Source organism: Ursus maritimus, unplaced genomic scaffold (genome assembly GCF_017311325.1).
Source record: "Ursus maritimus isolate PB19 unplaced genomic scaffold, ASM1731132v1 scaffold_17, whole genome shotgun sequence".
NCBI classification, from domain to species: Eukaryota; Metazoa; Chordata; class Mammalia; order Carnivora; family Ursidae; genus Ursus; species Ursus maritimus.
In genome coordinates this window covers 58,597,984-58,617,039 of record NW_024424119.1, presented here as the reverse complement: position 1 = coordinate 58,617,039, position 19,056 = coordinate 58,597,984, and the positions used below count along the sequence as shown (strand labels likewise).

General features: G+C 61.9%; 1 protein-coding gene across 1 annotated transcript in view; it reads right to left on the bottom strand.

Annotated features, from left to right (window-relative positions):
- KCNT1 (potassium sodium-activated channel subfamily T member 1) overlaps positions 1 to 19,056 on the bottom strand; it is a 107,855-nt gene that overhangs the window by 84,721 nt on the left and 4,078 nt on the right. Inside the window, 1 exon segment of the mRNA XM_040631368.1 lies at positions 11,386 to 11,544. Within this exon segment, the coding sequence (XP_040487302.1) occupies positions 11,386 to 11,544 (159 nt within the window).

Sequence of the window (19,056 nt, the reverse complement as noted above, 5' to 3'; positions counted from 1 at the left end):
GGATTACCCTACGGTCCAGCAGCCCCACCTCTGGGCGGAAAGCAGGGTCTCCGACAGATAGCTGCACACCACGTTCACTGCAGCGTGACTCCCAAGAGCTGAATGTGGAAGCAGCCTAAGGGTCCATCGGCAGAAGGATGGAAAGACGTGGTCCGTCCACACCGTGGAATGTCACGGAGCCTTGGAAAGGAAGGAATCCCGACACCTGCTACAACGTGGATGGATCCGGAGGATGCGGTGCTGAGTGAGGTCAGCCCGGTGCCGAGGGACCGATTCTGTATGAGTGGAAGTGCCCCGGAGGCCCCAGAGGACTCGGAGCCACAGACCTGGGGGCAGGGTGGGGTTGGGCTGAGGGAGGGCACAGCGTCTCCCGGGGATAGTTTAGTTTGGGAAGATGAAGGCATTCTGGGGACGGCTGCACAACTGAATGCGCGGATGCCTGCACCGCGCCCTCAAGAACAGGTGAGATGATGAACTTCACGGTACCGTCCACAGTGAAGAGAAACCGGGAGGAAGGCACCCGTACCAGCTGGAAAGGCTCTCGCCGGACCAGCAGGGACGGGTGACCTCCGGGGCGGGCAGTGATTAAATCGCGGTGGGGGCTTCCTGCCGCTGCTGTGACGAATCACCCCAAATTTAGTGGCTTGGAACACCACGAATTCACCACCTCACGGTCCTGGGGCCCACGGTCCCAGAATCCAAGTGCAGGCAGGGCTGGTTCCTTCTGGAGGCCCTGGGGGAGGGTGTCCCCCCGCCGCTGCCAGCTTCTCAGTGTCCCACCCTCAGGCCACTCTGACCTCTGCTTCAGTCCCCCTCCGTTCTCTGAGGACCGGATGACACCACAGGGCTGCTGCCATGATCCAGGAGCCCCCGTCAACAGCCTTCGCCTCCTCACATCTGGCCAGCTGAGGGGACGTGCCCCAGGTGCTGGGGACTGGGATGCGGGCGTGCCGGGGGGGCACCGCTGAGTCTACGTGACTCCATGAGTGAGCACCTCGTACGCGCAAGGAGGGTCAGAGAAGCAGCCCTGCGTGGTCACGGCTGAGGCTGCCAGGACGCGCTGCTCGCTCCAGAAACTGCTGGTCACAGAGAAAGACGGCGCGCATTTTCCTGCCTTTTCAGCAGGAGTTACGTGTCAGGGTGCGCGCCCGGCTCCCCTCGACGGAGGACAGGCAGCACCTGCAGAAGAGCGTGGCTAACACTCGGGGACGAGACGCAGACGAGGCAGGTGGCAGGGTCCCGCGAGGATGCTCCTGGGGCCGCGGTCCTGGAATGCACACGGGGTCCTTGCAGGGCCGGGGGCTGTGTCCGCTCGGAGCAGGGCTGCACGGCCATCCCTAACCCAGCCGTGGCAGCGGATGGGCAACCGGGGCACGAGGCCACGCAGCGACCACAGTGTCCCCTAAAAAGTTCTCTTGCCCGAGTCTTTCCCGTTCAGTCCACCGGGCCTTCGGACCCAGGAGACAGCGTGTGAGGAAAAGTGGAGGCGGAGGGACAGGCTGAAGTGCCTTGGAAGAGCAGCCGGGCACAGGTGGGCGGCGGGACATCCCGCAGGAGAGAGGCCGCGTGTATCAGCTGTTTTGCTGGGTGACAAGTCACCACCGACTTTGCTGCTGCAGGCGAGGCCGTCACCCCTCACGGAGCTGCGGGTGCATGACCGAGTGTAGCCTGGCTCCGTTTGTCCTCAAGGGCCTCGCGAGGCTGCAGCCTTGTCTGCGGGGACAGGCTCTCGCCTGCAGCTCATCCGGACCCTGGCGGGGCGGCGGTAGGACGGGCCCCTGCTCTTGCTGGCTGCCATCCGCTCCGTTCCCAAGGGCTCCTCGCTCCTCGGCCCCTCCATCTGTACCACCAGGAGCCATGTGCCTGTGGCCCTGGGGCCCCAAACCGCCCCCTCTTCTGCGTCCCGCCAGAGAAAATGTCCCTCTTTCAAAGGGCTCCTGCGACTAGACTGGGCCCAGGAGACACTCTCCTGATTAACTCAAAGGTCGCGGATTCGTCACCTTGACTAGAGGGCAGCACCCCTCTGCCGCCTGCGAGGAAGCAGCACCGACCGGGCGGCTCACGACGACGACGGGAACGTAGGTGTCCACTTCTGGAGGCCAGACGTCTGGGGCTGTGGTGCTGGCGGGGCCGGTTCTTCTGAGGCTCCCTCCTCGCCTTGCAGACGGATGTCCTCTCTGTGCCTGTCTCCAAATTCCCCTTTATCAAAGGGCCCCAGTCACGTAGGAGCAGGGCCCCCTCGACGACCTTGTGGGCACCTCATGACCGGTCATGAACCTGCTTCCACACAAGGTCACCTTCTGAGGCTCTGAGAGCTTGGAACCCCGGCACATGACTTTCGGAGAGATGAATTCGGTCGCTGACACCGTGTTGGGCACTGTAAACCTGGGTGTGACATCTCATCGTAGTCACGGACCTGGGCGTGGACCTCCACGGACCGTGGAGATCTTGGGGGGCCACCCCAGGTGGGAGCCGCTCTGGATCTAGGCAAGTCTGTGAATCCTAATAACCAGATGAACACGGTACTCCTGTTCTGAGCAAACCAGCTGCGAGGGGTGAGCTCTCCCCCAGCCAGGCTGCTGCCGGTCCCCTCCCCGGACCCCGCCGGCCCCTCACTCCCCTCCACGCCCTCCAGCAAACCCTGGCCACTGGGAATGTGCTTCCGGGAGAGTCGCTTCCCAGCGTGCGGCTGGCCCGGGCGCCTGGGGTGCACGACAGTGGGCACTTGCCCACCCCAGACAGAAACGGGGTGATTTCTCCTGATGGTCACTCTCCCCCAATAATTCTGTGTGTTCCAGTGTGCCAATGTCCCGTGGCTGCCGCAGCAGGGACCATTCCCTCCAGTTCTGAGCCCCAAAGTCTGCAGTCGGTACCGCTGGGCTGAAATTCAGGCACCATAGGGCTCTGTCCCCCCCAGAGGCTCCAGTGTCCCTTGGCTTGTGGCCGCGTCCCTCTGATCTCTGCTCCGTCCTCACACGAGCTTCTCTGTGTAAAATCTCCCTCTGCCTCTCCCTCTTTTTTCAAATTGTGGTAAAACATACATAGCGAAATTTACCGTTTTAACGTTTTTCTGCTCCTTCCCATGAGGACACTTGTGAGAGTACTTAGGACCACCAGGGTACTCTCCCGCCTTGACAGGACTGGAGTGTGGGGATGCAGACACTGTGGGGGGCGCTGCTCAGCCAGGGGCCACATCTCCCCTCACGGGCATTAGAGCCACTGCCAGGCTCAGCTGGAGTCCTTGGCCATGCCCCCCTCCACAAGGGGACTCAGGGCTGGGGTCCTTCTCCCAGTTCCCGGGCCCCGGTAATTGCTCTGGAAGAGGCCCCTAGAACAAAGGATAGACTGGCCAGAGAGGCAGAGGAAGAGACAGAGAGACAAGGAGACAAAAACAATTGGCTGCTAGTTACTGCGTAGGGTGGGGGCAGGGCAGGACTCTGCAGGGTCTGGGGCTCTCCAGGGGCTGGATGCCGGAGCTTTCCACAGGTGACCTTGCCTCACAGCCCCCCCCCCCCCAGGGAGGCTGGAATGCGGGTAGGGAGGAGGGAAGGAGCCAGGATGTGGGCCCCCCAGGGGTGAGGGTGCAGCCAGCTCAGCTCCCAGAAAAGACTCCCGCCCCTAGAAAAGACAGAGATGCGGTGGGTTTGGCCAGGGCCTCCCCAGGCTGGGGGGGGGGTTGCCCCTGCCCAGCATGCGGCTGTGGAGAGGAGCTGGGGGCATCTACGTCTGTCCTCTCAGACCCCCACCCCCATGCACCTGCACCACGCCCCAGCCCCTGCCCAGTGCCGACACCTTCCCTACCACCTGCAGGCCTTCTCCCTTCCCCCTGCTGCCACATGGGAGCTGTGTTTCCTGCCTGCAGAGCAGACTCCTTCCTGGGCTCTTGTGGGGGTCAGGGTCACAAAGGACGGATGCAGGGCCCCCACAGCCCCTCCCCTGCCAGGAGCCATTGTTCCCGCAGGCTGGGGGAGGCGTCGAGCTCCGGGCTCCCACAGCCCAGTGGGAGGGGGACTCTTTTCCGGCACTTCCACTTACAAGCATATTTTCAACGTCAATGTAGGACCCGCCCTGGAAAACACCCCAGCCAAAGGACGGCCCCGTTATTCACAGACTCCATCCAATTTCAGCGGGCCAAGGGTCCCACCTGACAAGGGCAGGGACCACCCTGCAGGCCCAGGGTGCCCTCCACAACCCCATGCTGGAAACTCTCTTAGTGCTGAGAATAGGGGCAGGCGCCGGGTCCCTGGGTCCCTGGGTCCCTGGCTTCTCGGGTCGCCTGCCCCGCCACACTTTACCCCATGATGGGGGTGTCGGCGTCCTGGGGCTGCCATAACGTGCCACAAACTGGGGGGCCTAAGACAACAGCAATTCATTTTCTGTCAGTTCTGAGGCTAGGAATCCGAAATCAAGGTGTGAGCAGAGCCACATTCCCTCTGGAAGCCCCAGGGGAGGGTCCTTCTGCCTCTCCTAGTTCCTGGGCCCTGCTCCTGGTTTGTGGCCACGTCCCTGCAGCCTCTGCGCTTGTGTTCTAGGGATATCTGTCACGGGGCTCAGTGCCCACCCTAACCTAGAATTCTCTCACCTTGAGAGCTTTACCTTAATCTCAGCTGCAGAGACCATATTTCCAAAAGATCGTGTGCACAGGCTCCATTAGGCATGCATTCGTGGAGGGGGCGGTCCTTCCCTGCACTGTAGGGGTCTGGGGTGCTTTCTGCAGCCCTGCTCCTCTGCAGCTCCCCTAACTAGTTGGGTGACCCTGGACAGGTCCCTTTGCTGCGGGGGCCAGCCTCCGCTCAGCCCGATGTGCAGGCCCAGGCTGGAGGGACACGGGAAGCTCCACGCAGGCGCTCTCTCGCCAGTCTCTCCTGGGACGCCCTCGAAGCCTGAAGAATGTGAAGTCAAAGCACAGCTTAATCCCACGAAGGGTTACCTGCCATTTCTTTTGTAGCGTTACCTTGTTCCCCCAAGCCTGCTGTGGGCTGCCTGCATGCGTCCCCCCAACTTCATGTGTTGAAGCCCTAGCCCCCAGGGTGGTGCTGTTAGGAGGGGGACGCTGGGGGGTGATTAGGGTTCACTAAGGTCACAGAGCTCCCTCTGTCTACCCACCACAGGAAGACAGGACGAGAAAGCGGCTGTAAACCGGGAAGGGGGCCGTCAGCAGGACCCCAGCGTGCTGGCACCCTGACCTTGGACCTTCAGCTGCAGGAACTCTGAGAAATCAGCATCTGTGGTTTAAGCCTGGTCTACGGCGTTTCGTTACGCAGCCCAAGCCGACTGCAGCCTGGCCTGAACACGCCCGCACCCCGCTGCGTTCCAGACAGCGCGAGGCGACACGGTCCACCCACGATGCGGTTACAGCGCTAAACGGCACCTCGTGGGACGCACATCAGACACCAAAGGGAATTACGATTGAAACCAACACTAATCATGGTTTTCGCGGCCCTGGAGGATGCTGGTTGCCCCCTCACTGGGGGTCCATGCCCTGCTTTGCACTAACTTGGGGGGGACTGAACTCTGAGTCACGCATGTGAGTCTCCAGATGCGAGCTTAGAGGCCAAGACGCATGCTGCCCTGCACAGCCCAGGGGCAGGGTGGGGAGCACGGCTCCCAGGGGACACCCAGTTCCCCATCTGGGGGACTCCCGGACACCTCCTGGGCACGGGCGGAGGGCCAGGAATGCCAGCTCATGGACTGAACCCCCCCGCCCCCAGCTCCCAGAAGACGGAGTGGTGCGCCGGGTCCACAAATGCACATGCGGGTCCCGGAGCCCGGCTGACCCATCTCGGTGCACTCGTGCCCCTCCACTTCCCTCTCCTGTCCCTTTACTCTCCTTCTGCCGCTGCTCACCTTCCCAGGCTGGGGAGAACCCGTCTCCAGAACCCCCACTTGGAGGAAGGCACGACCTGCCCCCAGGAGCCCAGACTCCACAGAGGGTCACCCGCCCTTCTCTCTGCCCCACCCTGGCCACCTTTCAGGCCCTTGCTCCCTGTGAGGGACCACAGGTGACACAGGGAACAGAAGCAGACAGCCCCGGCCCGCTCACAGTGCAGTGGGGGAGACGCAGGTGATGAGCCCTGGACCAGGAAGGTGACTGGAAAAATCACAACTTCACTCCCTGAAATCTCCCTAAAGCTCTTGGAATCGGCCAGAACCTGGCACCACCCCAGGCTTCTCCTTGATTCGATCACATAGGCAGCGCAGAAGCTAGACCCAGACAGACAGATCCCCGGAGAAGCAGCCTCGTGGCGTCCAGCATCAGCTCTTGGTGCCCACACGCTAGCACCCTGGCCACGCTCCGATGGCGTAAAGCCAGAGACCACCCAGACCGTGTGTGGGGGCTGGGGGGATGTGGGCAGAAGGGCCTTGGGGCTCAGGCAGGATAGAGCTGCGGTGGGCTCAGGGATTTCGGGTGTGAGCCAGGGAACGAGGGAGGGAGATTGGGAGTCCATCAGAAGGACAGCAGGCAGGTGTCCAGGGGGCAGAAAGAGCCGCCCGGGGGTGACAGACTCAGCAGGTGTGGCTGCTGTAGGCTGAACAGGGTCTCTGCGGGGGGAGATGAGGGTTTAGCTTTAGCCCCGTGTCGCCCCTGCCCAGGCACCATCCAATCCTATTGTGCATGAGCTGAAGGTGGCGAGAGACCCCCAACCTGGCCTAGGCCCCACCAGCCTGGGCCCTGGCCATTTCCCCGGCCGCTGCATCCTCCGAGGCCTGAGGGTTTGCAATGGACAAAGGTCGCCAGCCAGGGCAGGGCAAGAAGGGGCTGGGGCAGAGATGGGGTCCCACCTTGTCCCACCCTACTATGGAGCCACCAGCCCAGCCCTGCCCATGAGTCATGACATGGAACAGAAGGCAGGCCCCCAGGAGGCCTGAGCCCAGCGGCCCCACGCAGGAAGGACCCGGGGCGAAGCAGTGGGCCTGGCTGGCATGGGTGGGGGCACGTCCACGGTCCACGGTCCCCCTCTACTGTGACAGGGCCCTCAGTGTTCATTAGTCCGCGGGGAACCCCCACATGCAAGACTTGAGCCAGCCTGTTGTCCCCGTGGCTTCCCTCACAGCCCTCACTCTTCCCTGAGCACCCCTGCAGAGGAGAGATCCCCGCCAGCGCTTGCCCTCTCTGGCTCTCGGGAGGGTCCTGGGTCCTGTGCCAGTGAGCAAGAACGGGGCCCCCTCTGAACCCTGCAGCCCTCCCAGGCTACTCCTCCCACGTCTGCGGGAGCCCTAGATGGAGGAAGGGCCTTGGGGAGGGAGGCAGGGCAGCAGCGGAGGAAACAGCCTGGGGTGGTTCCAACCCTGCCACACGGAGCTACGCCTCGGCTTGGTAATGTCCACGTCCACTTATTATCGGTTACAGCTGAGTGGCCCTGAGGGCAGCACTGGTCCCGAGAAACCCCTACTGCTGGGGGCCCTAATCCCCTTCTGCTCAGCGGATGGGGAGGGGCTGTGGGGAGGGGCACACCTCCTGCAGAGATTCCCCCCCCGCCCGGCCCTGCCTGCTCCTCCCTGCACGCAGTCCAGATTTGAGGGTCCCCAGTGGGCCTCGAGTTGAGGAGTCCTTGCCCCAGGGGCCATGGCTCTCAGCTACGCCCACTGCAGGGCTGGCAGGGTCTGTCCTCGAGGCACCCCCATGCTCCTGCAGCGCAGGACTGCTTGTCTTCCCGCTTCCCAGCTTGTGGTGTGAAATAATATTTGGCTTTGCTCAACTCCAGAGAAACAAGGCAGGATTCCTCCTCTGTTTTCAGAGGAGTGAAGGCAAACAGCCAAATGGGGTCCTTCTGGGTGGCATCCTGACCCCAGAGGCCTGGCCTCTGTGTCCTTCCTGCAGCAGGCTGGTGCCTCCCCCACCAAACCCCAGAGCCCCTGAGAGCCTTAACCCCTGGATGCTTCTCAGGGCCCACCTGTCCTCCACTCAGATGCCTGGGGGAGAGGGTAGGGTGCCGACCCTCACACCGCCTCCAGCTGTCACCCCCCCTCACTCCACTGGGCTGGGTCCTGGCCCAGCAGGCAGCTGTGGAAAGCAGTGGTCAGGGGCACGCAGGCCAGGAGGTGGCCACATGCCAGGCCCTTTGTCCTCACCTGTGGTTCTCCCCACCCCAGGCTTTTCCACAATTCTGCTCCTTGTGGGGAACAAGGCTGTGGTGTCCCCGTGTCCCCCTGTACCTCAGGGCACAGAGCCCATCTGCATCTTCCTGAGCTTGGGGGGTGGGCAGGGCTGAAAGCCTTCCATCTGTGTTATAGGAGGGGAGGTGGAGAAACTTGCAATGACGAAAGCCCCCACCTGTGTCGCTGTCAAATCACAGTGCCATCTGCGGGTGACTGACATCACCCCTTCCAGGAGGAGGGCTCACAGCTGGCAGGGCCCTGCAGCCTCCAGCTGTGAAGCAGACACTCAGATCCCTAAGTCTGCTCCCAGGACCACGGTGCCACGTGCTCAGGTGTCCAGGTGCACAGGAGGGTCAGCTGTGGACGGGGGTGGGGGTAGGGGGTGGGGCAGGGCCTCCTTGAGCTGCTCCTTGGCTCCTGGGCACAGGGCCAGTGAGCTGTCCTGAGGTGGGGTGGGGAGTCCTGAGCCCCAGGCCTTCCTTGCAGGGCGCAGGTGCACTTCTGAGGAGGGCCCTGCTCCCTAGGACCCGGACCTGGCCCCGCAGGCAGTGATGGAGATTGCCCGGAGACCTCAGCTGCTCCCTGGAACATCTGTGAGCTCTGGTTCTACCCTTCTCCCCCGCCTGCCCCCCCCCCCCAGAGGCCGAAGCAGGCTCTTTGGCCCATGTGGGTTGAGCCCCTCCCTCCGAGGCCACAGCGAGTGAGGCTGCAGTGACTCACTGCTGGTGGCTTTATTTCTCCGGAGAGCAGGAAGCCCACAGCCCTGCCCGCCCACTCACAGCCTGCCAAGATCAGGGCAGCAGCACCCCTGCTCACCCCACAGAGCCTCCCCTGGGGCCTAGGGGCTGCAGGTGGAGGCCTGGGGGGAGGGAAAGGGCTCCATGATGCTGCTGATTGTGTGTGGGGTTCCCCAGAGCCCCCAGCCTCATGGTGCATGGGGACAGCCTGCAGCCCCAGGACCCCATGCCAGCCCCCTGCCCCCCAAAACATCCTTACAAGGTCTCTATATGTGCATAAGGGGTCCTGTCAGGCCGGGCAGAAGCCCACCTCCATCTTCCACTTTAGGAATCAGTGATGCGGGAGGGGGCACAGGCACTAAGGATGAGAAGGGGACTCAGGGAGAGGCTCTAGAGGCCCAAGTCACAGGCATCCAGGAGGGGACCTCCAACAGCCAGGCTTCCCCTGGCTCCTCCTCCCTGAGCTTGGGGTATCAGCTCAGAGCCCAGCCTGGGCCTCCCCATGTGTGTGTCCTTAGAGATGAGGGTCTCAGGTGATCTCAGCCACCCCTGCCCCCGAACACCATCCTGGTTTCCAGCCTTTCTGGCTCCAATAAGACCTAGGAGCACAGCCTGTGAGCGTGACGGGTTCCTGAGAGGGAGAAGGCCACACTTGAGCCAAAGAAGTTTGAAAACAGAGAAGCTCTTCTGACTGGGCTCCTGGTAGTAGAGGAAAAGCCCCCTCTAGGTCCCCACCTGGCTTATTCCTCAGGCCTCCCTGGTCCCCGCAGCTGGCTGCTCCTGGAACCCTGGGCAGCAAGCACTGTGCCTCACAGGCTCCCCTCCGGCCCCCAAGCCAGCAGGGCAGCACCACCTGGAACCTGGCTGGAGATGTGCAAACCAGCAGCCCCCTCCCCACCCCGGAGCCCCTTGGAGCCTCCAAGGGATAGCCACCTCCACCCAGGCCCCGTGCCTCCTCTCTGGGGTGAGCAGGGGGAAGACCTCTGTCATCTGCTCCTGGAAGTGGAGAGATGTGTTGCTCTAATTACATCATCCACAGACACTGGCATTTATCGACGCATCCAGAGGCCCCAGGCCTACTCGGGGTGACAGACGCCATTCCTGTCCACATTGGAAAAATCTCCGGGGCTGCTGCCCTCAAGACTTAGCCGAGTCCCAGGGGAGTAGGTGCTGAGAGGCTGGTGCTGCCTTCAGAAAATGCTCAGCACACAGGTTTGACTCAGGAAAGCCCCCAGCCCTGCCCTGGGTTCTAGGAGGGCAGGAGAGCCCCGGCCACACACAGGGTCCTCCTGACCCCTCCGCCTCTGCCTCCACAGAGAGTGATGTGAAGCTCTTCCCTGGCATGTGCTCGGGGTGGGGTGGGGGCTTACTTATTACTACAACACTCAGTCCAACAAGAGGAAGCAGGGTTTCAGAAAGCCCTCTGCGGAACTTGCAACCTTGCCTGTGAGTGGGCAAACACTGTCAGCTCTCCGATTCCCACGCAAGCGGACCTGATGGGGTCTGGCAGGATGCTCTGTTTCTGGCGGTGGGCACGGCTGTCTTAAATCCCTTTCCATAAGCTTTGGCAGCTCCTCATGGTCCCTGCACACGGACCTCACCTCGTCCTCAAGTGTGACTTTTCCCAACTACAGCTTCAGCAAAGGATCATCCCCAGGGCTCAGTCTGCGTCCCGACAGTTTCAACCAGCGAGGCTACGTGCTGACTGACAGAAGGACTGCGCTGTGGGGGGACACTGGGCCTCGGCCTGGCCAGTCCGGGGCTGGGTGGGGAAGGACCTGCAGGTGCCCAGGGCCCGAGGGCCGCTCAGCACACAAGGCAAGAGCCAGCTCCTTCCCAAGCCCCCAGGCTCCGGCCCCGCGTGAGTCCCTGCGCTCCCCTTCGCTGGCGGGCGGAACAGCACCTCCCCTGAGGCTGACAGAGCTTAAGTGCCGGGTGTTTACCCAAGGCAGCTATTTGGGGAAAAGGCAGAGAAAAGCAACATTTCTTCCAGCTTCCTGCCAGCTCCCTTGGCATATGAATTATTCCCAAGAGCTGGTTCTGCTGGTCTCTTACCGAAAGACTCGAGTTCATTTTGCTTTTCTCCGGAAGCCAGGAGAATCGGAGGTGAGGGAACATCGTCACCCTCCGTAAGGAATCACGACAGAAGCTTGAAAGACGCTCCCTCAGCTAAGAATAAATGGCCCCAGCCAGAGTCTGGAGGACACGGGCCTTCAGCCAGACTCCCCGGCTCCGCCACCGGCTTGCTTCCAGCCCTGGCCTGTCCCCCAAAACAGCAGAGCTGCGAGCAGGGCTGGGGGCCGGGTGCACACTCAGGGAGGCCAGGCCCCGGGAGCGGTCTTTGGGAGGACTCCCCAGCACGGAGCTCCCGTCCCATCCCCCAGGGCCCCTCCCGGAAGGAAGATGCTTCACCCCCTCGCCCAGCCCCCACCCGAAACTTCCCCCGCCCGGAAGCCCGGGAAACTCGGGAAAGTTGAAGGGCAGCAGGCGGCGCACCGGCCTTCAGCACCGCGGACAGCTCCGAGCACGCGGCGACCCCCGCCCCTACCTGTCGTCGTTCTGGAAAGACTGGTCTCCCAGCAGCAGGTCCCGGAAGCGGTACCTCGGCGGCAAGGGCAGCACCTCCGTGTCCAGGTCGCTCATCCTGAAGCTGGCGGTGTCCGGGCGCACGCCGTCCCCGCGGCCGCCGTCTCCGCCGCCGGGCTGCCTGCGGGCACACGCCAGCGCCCCCTCAGCCCGCGCCCGCGCCACGACCGCGCCCCCCCGCGGCCCCGCCTCCCGCAGACCCCGCGGACGGGGTCAGCTGAGACCCATTCCCTATCTGCACCCCAAGTACCCCCCTCCACCCCCCAACCTCCCCACCCCTGTCTCCCGCAGACCACCGCCCGCGGGGTCAGAGGAGAGTGGCCAGGCTTGCATCTGCCCAAGTACCCCCTCCACCCCAAGCTGGAGCCGGGTCAGCCCCACGCAGCCCCCACCTGCACATCTGCGCCCCCCAGCTGGGTCAGCCATGCACAGCCCTCCCCCTCCCTGCACCCACTGCCCCTTCCCTCTGCATCTCCCTCCCCTTCCAAAGACCCCTGCCTGGTCAATCCAGGGCAGCACCCTCCACCCCACCTGCACCCCCCAGGGCCCCTCCCTCCCCAGCCCCGCCTCCTGCAGGCTCCTGTCACCTGGTACAGCCTTTCCACCCTCGCTGGCCTGGACTGCTCCCACAGCCTCTGGCCTGCCCCCAGCAGCCCCACCCTGCCCGCCAGGCCTGTGGCCACTGGATGCCCGGCACCCGCCTGGGGCTCACTCCAAAGCACCTCCAGGACACTGGGAGGTTCCTCGAGGCCAATTCAGGGCCGTGAAGCCCTCCCAGCGGCCCCCTCCACAATCCTTGGTGCTAAGGCTGTCTGCTCAGCTTTCCTCCAGGTCCAGAACACCCATCTTTGACCCAAAAACCTCCTCCTAGACCCTCAGGCTCCTGGGGAGGGGGTGCCTGACCAGGGGACTTAAGAAGAGGTCCTTGTCCTTGTCCTCCCTGAGGCCAAGTGGTTTGTCTCAGATCAGAACCTAGGAGGGGGTGTCACTGGGGGACAGGGGGTTTCTTTGGGCCCCGGCTGAGCAGCCCTTGGTGGTGTCAGCAGGATTCTGAGACCACAGAGATCCCTGCCCCATCACCTGAGTTAAAGAGACCTGGTTGGGGGCGCCTGGGTGGCACAGCGGTTAAGCGCCTGCCTTCGGCTCAGGGCGTGATCCCGGCGTTACGGGATCGAGCCCCACATCAGGCTCCTCTGCTATGAGCCTGCTTCTTCCTCTCCCACTCCCCCTGCTTGTGTTCCCTCTCTCGCTGGCTGTCTCTATCTCTGTCAAATAAATAAATAAAAAAAATCTTTAAAAAAAAAAAAAAAGACCTGGTTGTGCTGGAGCAGGGGTTTTGGGGCCAGACTAGGCAAACCGGGGGGGGGGGGGGTTCCCCAGGTGGTCTGTAGCTTTTTGAGACACATGTGTCTTCCAGGGCTCCTGCCCCTTTTCTGTCCCCATTGCCACATCAAAGTGAGTTTTGGCTACTTACCCATCATACGAGTGGGGGCAGGCGTCAGCAGAGCCACCTCCAGGCTCCTGGCCTTCTGGGGCAGCAGCCCCCAAAGCCCTCTGCACATTAGCCCTCTCTGCTCTCCAGGTGAGAGGGTCACTAGCCACCCCTTGAGCCCCATAACCCCATAGCAGCAGGGTGGTCCCGGCCCCTGCAGGGCAGCTGTGCATCTCTTAATGGGATACCTTGGGGACACTCATCTCCGTGGCACAGATGTGCAAACAGAGACCCAGGTTCCCGACCTCAACCAGCAACCTGGATTCCTGGCCCTCTGGCATCAGCGGACCTTCCAGGTAAGTCCAGCCCCAGGTCACGCCTTGGTGTTGCTTCCCAGACAGCCCATGGTGGGATGCTTGGGAGAAAGAAGGAATCCTCCGCTCGCACCCTCCACCTGCCAGGCTCACTCTCACCGGGCTCCTCTAAGAGCCAAGACCCGTAAGAGGGCAGCACATCAACTGTGATCCTTTAGAGTGGGTGGGCTCTGGGCTGGGCCTCCTGGGCCCCTCCTAAGTTGCTCCAGGGAGAGCAGAAGTTGCTGGGGGATGGTGTCCTCCACTTTTAGCAGGCCTGTTCCCCAATCTAAAGCCTGACGGGCAGGAGAGCAGCAGGAGGACGCAGGAGCTGGACTTGGCCTCCAGGCAGGCACAGGAGTCTGCTGACCACACTCTGCTCCTTGAGCTGGAAAACTGAGGGCAGGCTGTGCCCGGAGGCTGGGAATGGCCGTGGGGGGGGGGCACTCACCTGGAGCACAAGATCCACCCAGGCGGCAGGCAGGTGGGTGGGCACCTAGAAACCCTCCTCGCCTTCCTCAAACCCGGAGGGGCAGGCACATTCCCTGAGCCCCCAGCGAGGGCCTGTCCCACGCTTCCTGTCTCCTGGACATGCAACAGGGGGGTCTCGGCATCCCCATCCCACAGGCGTCAGAGCTGCTCAAGGACTGTCCCAGGCCAAAGCTGCAAGTGGCAGGCGCAGGCCTGACACGCCCACGTGCTATTTTCCCAGGTTACAAGGTCAACCCCGAGGATCTGGCAGCGTTTGAAAAATAACATTTTCCTAATTGCATCAGTGTGGCTGCATGTTTTTCCTTAGTCACAAGCTGGCTGGGCTGTGGGGAGGTGCGGGCAAGCAGGAGGACCACGTGGCCGGAGGCTGGGGGCTGTAATTTCTCTGTCTTGCCCCTCTCTTGCTGAAAGCCTCTTTCAATAGCAGAATCCCGAGACACTGCTGGCTCCCCAGGCATGGCTGCCCCTGATTCCGTCCCCGGTTTGAGCTGCTTTGGGTTTTCTCTCTCTCCCAGCCTCAAGGCCCAGAACTGGCAGGGTCCATGGAAGAGCTCAGAGGGTGGAAGGNNNTTCTGCTGCGGGGGGGGGGTTGGGGGACAGGAAGTGCACCAGGAGTTGGGAGGCCTGGCCCCCCAACCCTGGGGTGGGTGATAAGGGTGTGCTACCCCTCAACCCCGAAGGGGCCGCTGTGACGCTGGACACTCGAGGGAGTGAACAGACACCCCAGAGGCCTCCTGGCATCCTGCCCTGTTCCCCCCACAGAGCTGAAAGCCCGGGACCGGTTGTTGTGCTAGCTGAGGGCCGGGGCCCCTGGGGTCTCCTGGAAAGGTGCCCATGGCTGAGCCCTGCTTCCCAAGGCATCGGGGTCTGGTTGAGACCTTTCCCTAAGCCCCAGGGCGCATGTCCCTCAGAGCTTCCGGGCACACGGGAGTGGCGTGCTGTCCTGTCCCTGCCGAAGCTGAGGTGGTCTGGGTGGGGCAGGAATAAGGCCCTGGCTTGGCTGCCCAGACACAGAGTATACCCCCCTTCCCACTCCCCTCTCCCCGCCTGACCTGAGGGACCTGGGGAGGAAGGCTGGGAAGCCCAAGACCATGCCCATTATCTTTACTTCTCCTGTGATGGCTGCACCAAACGATGGCTGATTTCTACAAGAACTGTGTGTTCTGGTGGCCCAAGGAAGGCATCCATCTGCCCAGTCCTCATGTTCCCTCAGGACAAGACATGGAGCCCCCTCCGTGGGACCTGCCAACCCTTGGAGCCAGGGCAGAGCAGTCCCCCAGCCCCCGGGCAGGGTAGGCTGCGTCCCTGCTCCTTCTGGGGACCCTCAGGGCCCATGGGCACAAAAGCATGAGGCCCAGGCAGCAGCCAAAGGTCCTGAGGACTCGAGTGTGGTTCAGGCCTGTCCCATCAGTTCATGCTGTGTGGCCCCAGGGGAGTCACCACCCCTCTCTGAGCCTCAGCTTCCTCATCCGTAAGTGAGGGTGACTTCCATACTCCCGGGCTAATTGTAAAGGGGTAAAAAGGAGGTGAGTGTGAGACATTCAGGGTAACCCCTGGCAGAAGGCGGCTCAGTCTGCATCAGTGTTTAATTCTGGGCTGGCTGGCCAGCATCTGGCCAAGTGCCGGTGGATAAGGCTCTGACCCCAAGTGTTCCTGGGATGGTCAAACCCCCATCCTGCCCACTCCAGGTCAGCGAGAGGCCCCTTGGGGAACTGGGATTTGTGATGCTGACCTGTAGGATCCAGCTGGGGAGGCCACGGATGGTAATGGAAGTGTGCAGCCTGGCCCACAGCAAGAGAAGTCCCCGTCAGCAGTCTGGTGCACACGTCACCACATACCCTGAGCCTCCAACCCCGTGGAGGAAGAGCCTCAGCCGCGCTGCGGGGTGGTGGCACAGGGTCCGGAAAACCAACTGCACGGAGCCAGGACTCGCTATGCCTATCATCTGAGATGAGGACCCACGGGCTCATGGAGCTGGAGGGTCTTCACTGAGGTTCTGAAGCTTAGGAAGAGGCCCCCAGGGTGGGAAGCCAGGTTGGCCGGATGCCGAAGCCTTCCTGTATACCAGCAGATGTGCTCGCTGCCTCCGGGCGGTGAGGGGAACCCCCGGGAGTCGGGGGTTTCTGCTTCTCTGTCCTGCTCACATCACCCCCTTGGTGCTCAAGGAGTCGATCGGCAGGACGACGGGAAAGAGTCAAAGACCCGCTCCTCCCACCGAAGGCACCAGGCCCGAAGGTTTTACACTCAAGTTCTGCCCCCTCAGTCAAACCACTTCAGAGCCCAGAAAGAAAAGGAAGCTTCTCTCCTTATTCACCAAGGCTGGCCCAAACCCGTCCCTGAAATCACACCCGCACAGAACCAACGCTGACATTAGGCCGGCTCCCTTCAGACTCTAAGTACGAACTACCCGAATAAACCGTTAGCAAATGGGATCCAGTAGCCTGTTAGCACCCCATGACCACAATGAAATAGAGTTTACCTAAAAAAGTACAACGTACTTCATTATACTAAGCCATTCAAGGAGGAAATCCATTTGGATCAGGTTGGCAAATACAAAAAAACATTTGTTAAGATTCAAAATCCACTGATACGTTAGACACAGGAAGAAACATCCCCAACTTAATTAACGACAACAAAAGGAATCTTCCAGAAATCGAGGCCAATGTGGTGCCTGTGGCAAACAAGCAAGCCGTCCCCTCTCAACCTGGGACGCCGGTCTGCCCGCCATGATGGGAATCCCGGCCAGCTCGGAGACAAAGGAAAGAGCAAGAAGAGCAAATGCTGAAAAAAAACGCAGGTCTAATGGCGTGCAGCCGGCACAACCACTTACCTAGAAAACCCAAGAGAATCAATTGAAAAACTATTAGAACAAATGAAAGCATCTCCTGACCGGGCCCCACCTGAGCACATCCCACCAGCCAGGAGCAGGAACAACAGTGCAAGCGTCTCAGGCAATTCCTGCTCGTGGTGGCCACAGACCCAAGCCCCCAGAGCTGCACTTGCCACGGAGCCGATGGGATCACGGGGGGGGGGGGGACCTGCACAGCACCCGGACACTGGCTGAAAGCCATCTCTAGCGGGATGCGGAGGTCGTGCTCCCCACAGCTCAGCAGTCCATTCTCTAGACAAAGTGGCAATTAGTTCCCATCAACACACATGGTCAATTTCTCAAAATGTGACAAATTGTTTCCGAAATTCAGACCGAAAAATAAATGTGCAACAAGAGCCCAGACAGGCCTTGGAGCTGTTGGGACTAAAAGCCGCAGCCACGGGAGCCCTGGGGTTTGGCATGAGAAAGGACACATGGCAGGGACCTGGGGACGCGGGCCTGGCCTGGAGGGGTCGGTGCTGGAACCCAGGTGCTCGGGCCAGGCTGCGCGAACATGAGACCCCCCACCTCGAGGCCCCACCCGGAGGAGAAGCCTGGAACGGGATGCAGGGGAAAGTCGCTTGGCGTCGAGAAGGCATCTCATACGTGAAAACCAGGGCACATCAAGAAATGGAGCGGAGGCCCAACTGCGATCCCCAGGGACAGCCGCCGGCAGCAGTGATCACGACTGGGCCCCCTGTGGGACCGCCTGCAGGTTGCGGAGCAAAGACACACGGACACAGAACGACGAAGGATGGGCACTTGGCAAGTCAAAGAACACACAAAAATGGGTCATTAACGTGGGAAAGCTTTCCTCCTCGCTGGTCATTGAGGAGACAGACCTAAGGGCAGTCACGTGCTGGTGGCCACGTGTAGTCTGAGAATGTCCAGAGCAGGGAGGGCGTGGACCGGGCTCTCATGTCTGCGTCTCCCACGTGGACACGAGAGGAGCCGCTGGGAGCCACGCACCGGCTATGGTGGAACACAGGGGCTGTCCCGCCCAGAGCCTCTGCCCTTTCAGGGGCTCCCACATTAAAGACAGCACAACTCCACTCTGAAGGAACATCCACAAAAGGACATTTTCTCTGGGCACCCGGCTTGCGGGCCGTGCACAGACTGTCCCTGCTGCGTGGTGACCTCGGTTTAGGGTTGGCACATCTCGTCCACATTGCCACATGAGGAGCCCACGTCACATGAGACCTGTTACTGGGGGCCAGGGGGCCAGGACCACCCCTGCCCCCAGCTTCCCGAGGCTGGAGCCCCGGTCCCCCACCTTGTCCTCAGCCCACCTCTGGGCAGGCCTCTGGGGAGAAGTGCCCTGCTCTTCACGCCCGGTGTGTGGCTTCCTGGGAAAACATTCCTTCTCCCCCCGGGGCTCCTCGTAGGGGTCCTGATTGCTCACGGTGCTCAAACCGACTGTCCCAGGGTCTGCGGTGAGTGGCAGCTCCTCTAAGGGACATGGTGTCTCTCCTACGATGTGTCCCTCCTCGGCTCACTCACTTCATAATTCCCAAGGAGCCTGGAGAGCCACGTCTGTCAGAGAAATTGGGGATGGGGGATGCGTGCACGCCTATGTGTGCATGGATGTATGTATGCATGCCCGTGTGAGTATGCCCGTGCCTACGGGTATGTGTGTGAGCACACGTGTGTGTGTGCACAGCCCCACGCATCCCTGCTCATCCGGGAGAGCCCTGAAGACACTGCAGCATCGTCGGGGTGGGGGGGCAGCGGTGAGCCGGGCTTGGTGCCCGGGGAAGCGGAAAGCCGCATCTCTCTGCTGACCACAACAGAAAAGCTAAGTGCTTCCTTTGCACAATAATTAAAAAGCTGGAGCCATTCAAGCTGCTCGGCAGCAGGCGGGCGGGCATCTCTGGGGAGTGTCCGCCCTCTCTCCTGGTGGGGGGGGGGCTCTGAGTCAACGTCCGCACAGCTGCTCCCCACCACCCCAGCGCGTCAAGTTCCAAAGTCAAAGCTCAGAACACGTCGTTGTGCTGAATTCAAACCCGAGAGTCATCCAAATGGACACTTCACGGCAGCTTTCTCTGTGCCCCGGCAAAGCCAGAGCGCAGGCAGGCAGGGCCTGGGAGTGGTGTGGACGCAGGGCCCGGTCCTCACCACCGGCCTTCCCTGAGCCTGAGATCCACCTGCCGGGATACAGGGGGAGGCAGAAGCCGTGGGGATTTGTAGTTCCCACTCCGCCTGCTCACCTGGGCTTGGGCCTACCTCCCAAGAAAGCCCCCTCTTGCACACCCCAAGAAGGACCTAGCGTGCCTGGTCACTCAGGGTCAGGCGGTGGGTCCGTGTCCAGATTGCAAGGCCTGGCACTCACCCCTGCATGCCCATGACCCTTAGCTGGTCCTGCCCGTGAGCTGTATCCCCTCCTCTGCCTGAAGATGCCCGAGTACCTGTCCCTCCAGCTGGACACATGGGGTGTGGGGGGCCCTCAGCAACCTGTCAGCACAGACAGCCGGGGGGGGGGGGGGGGGG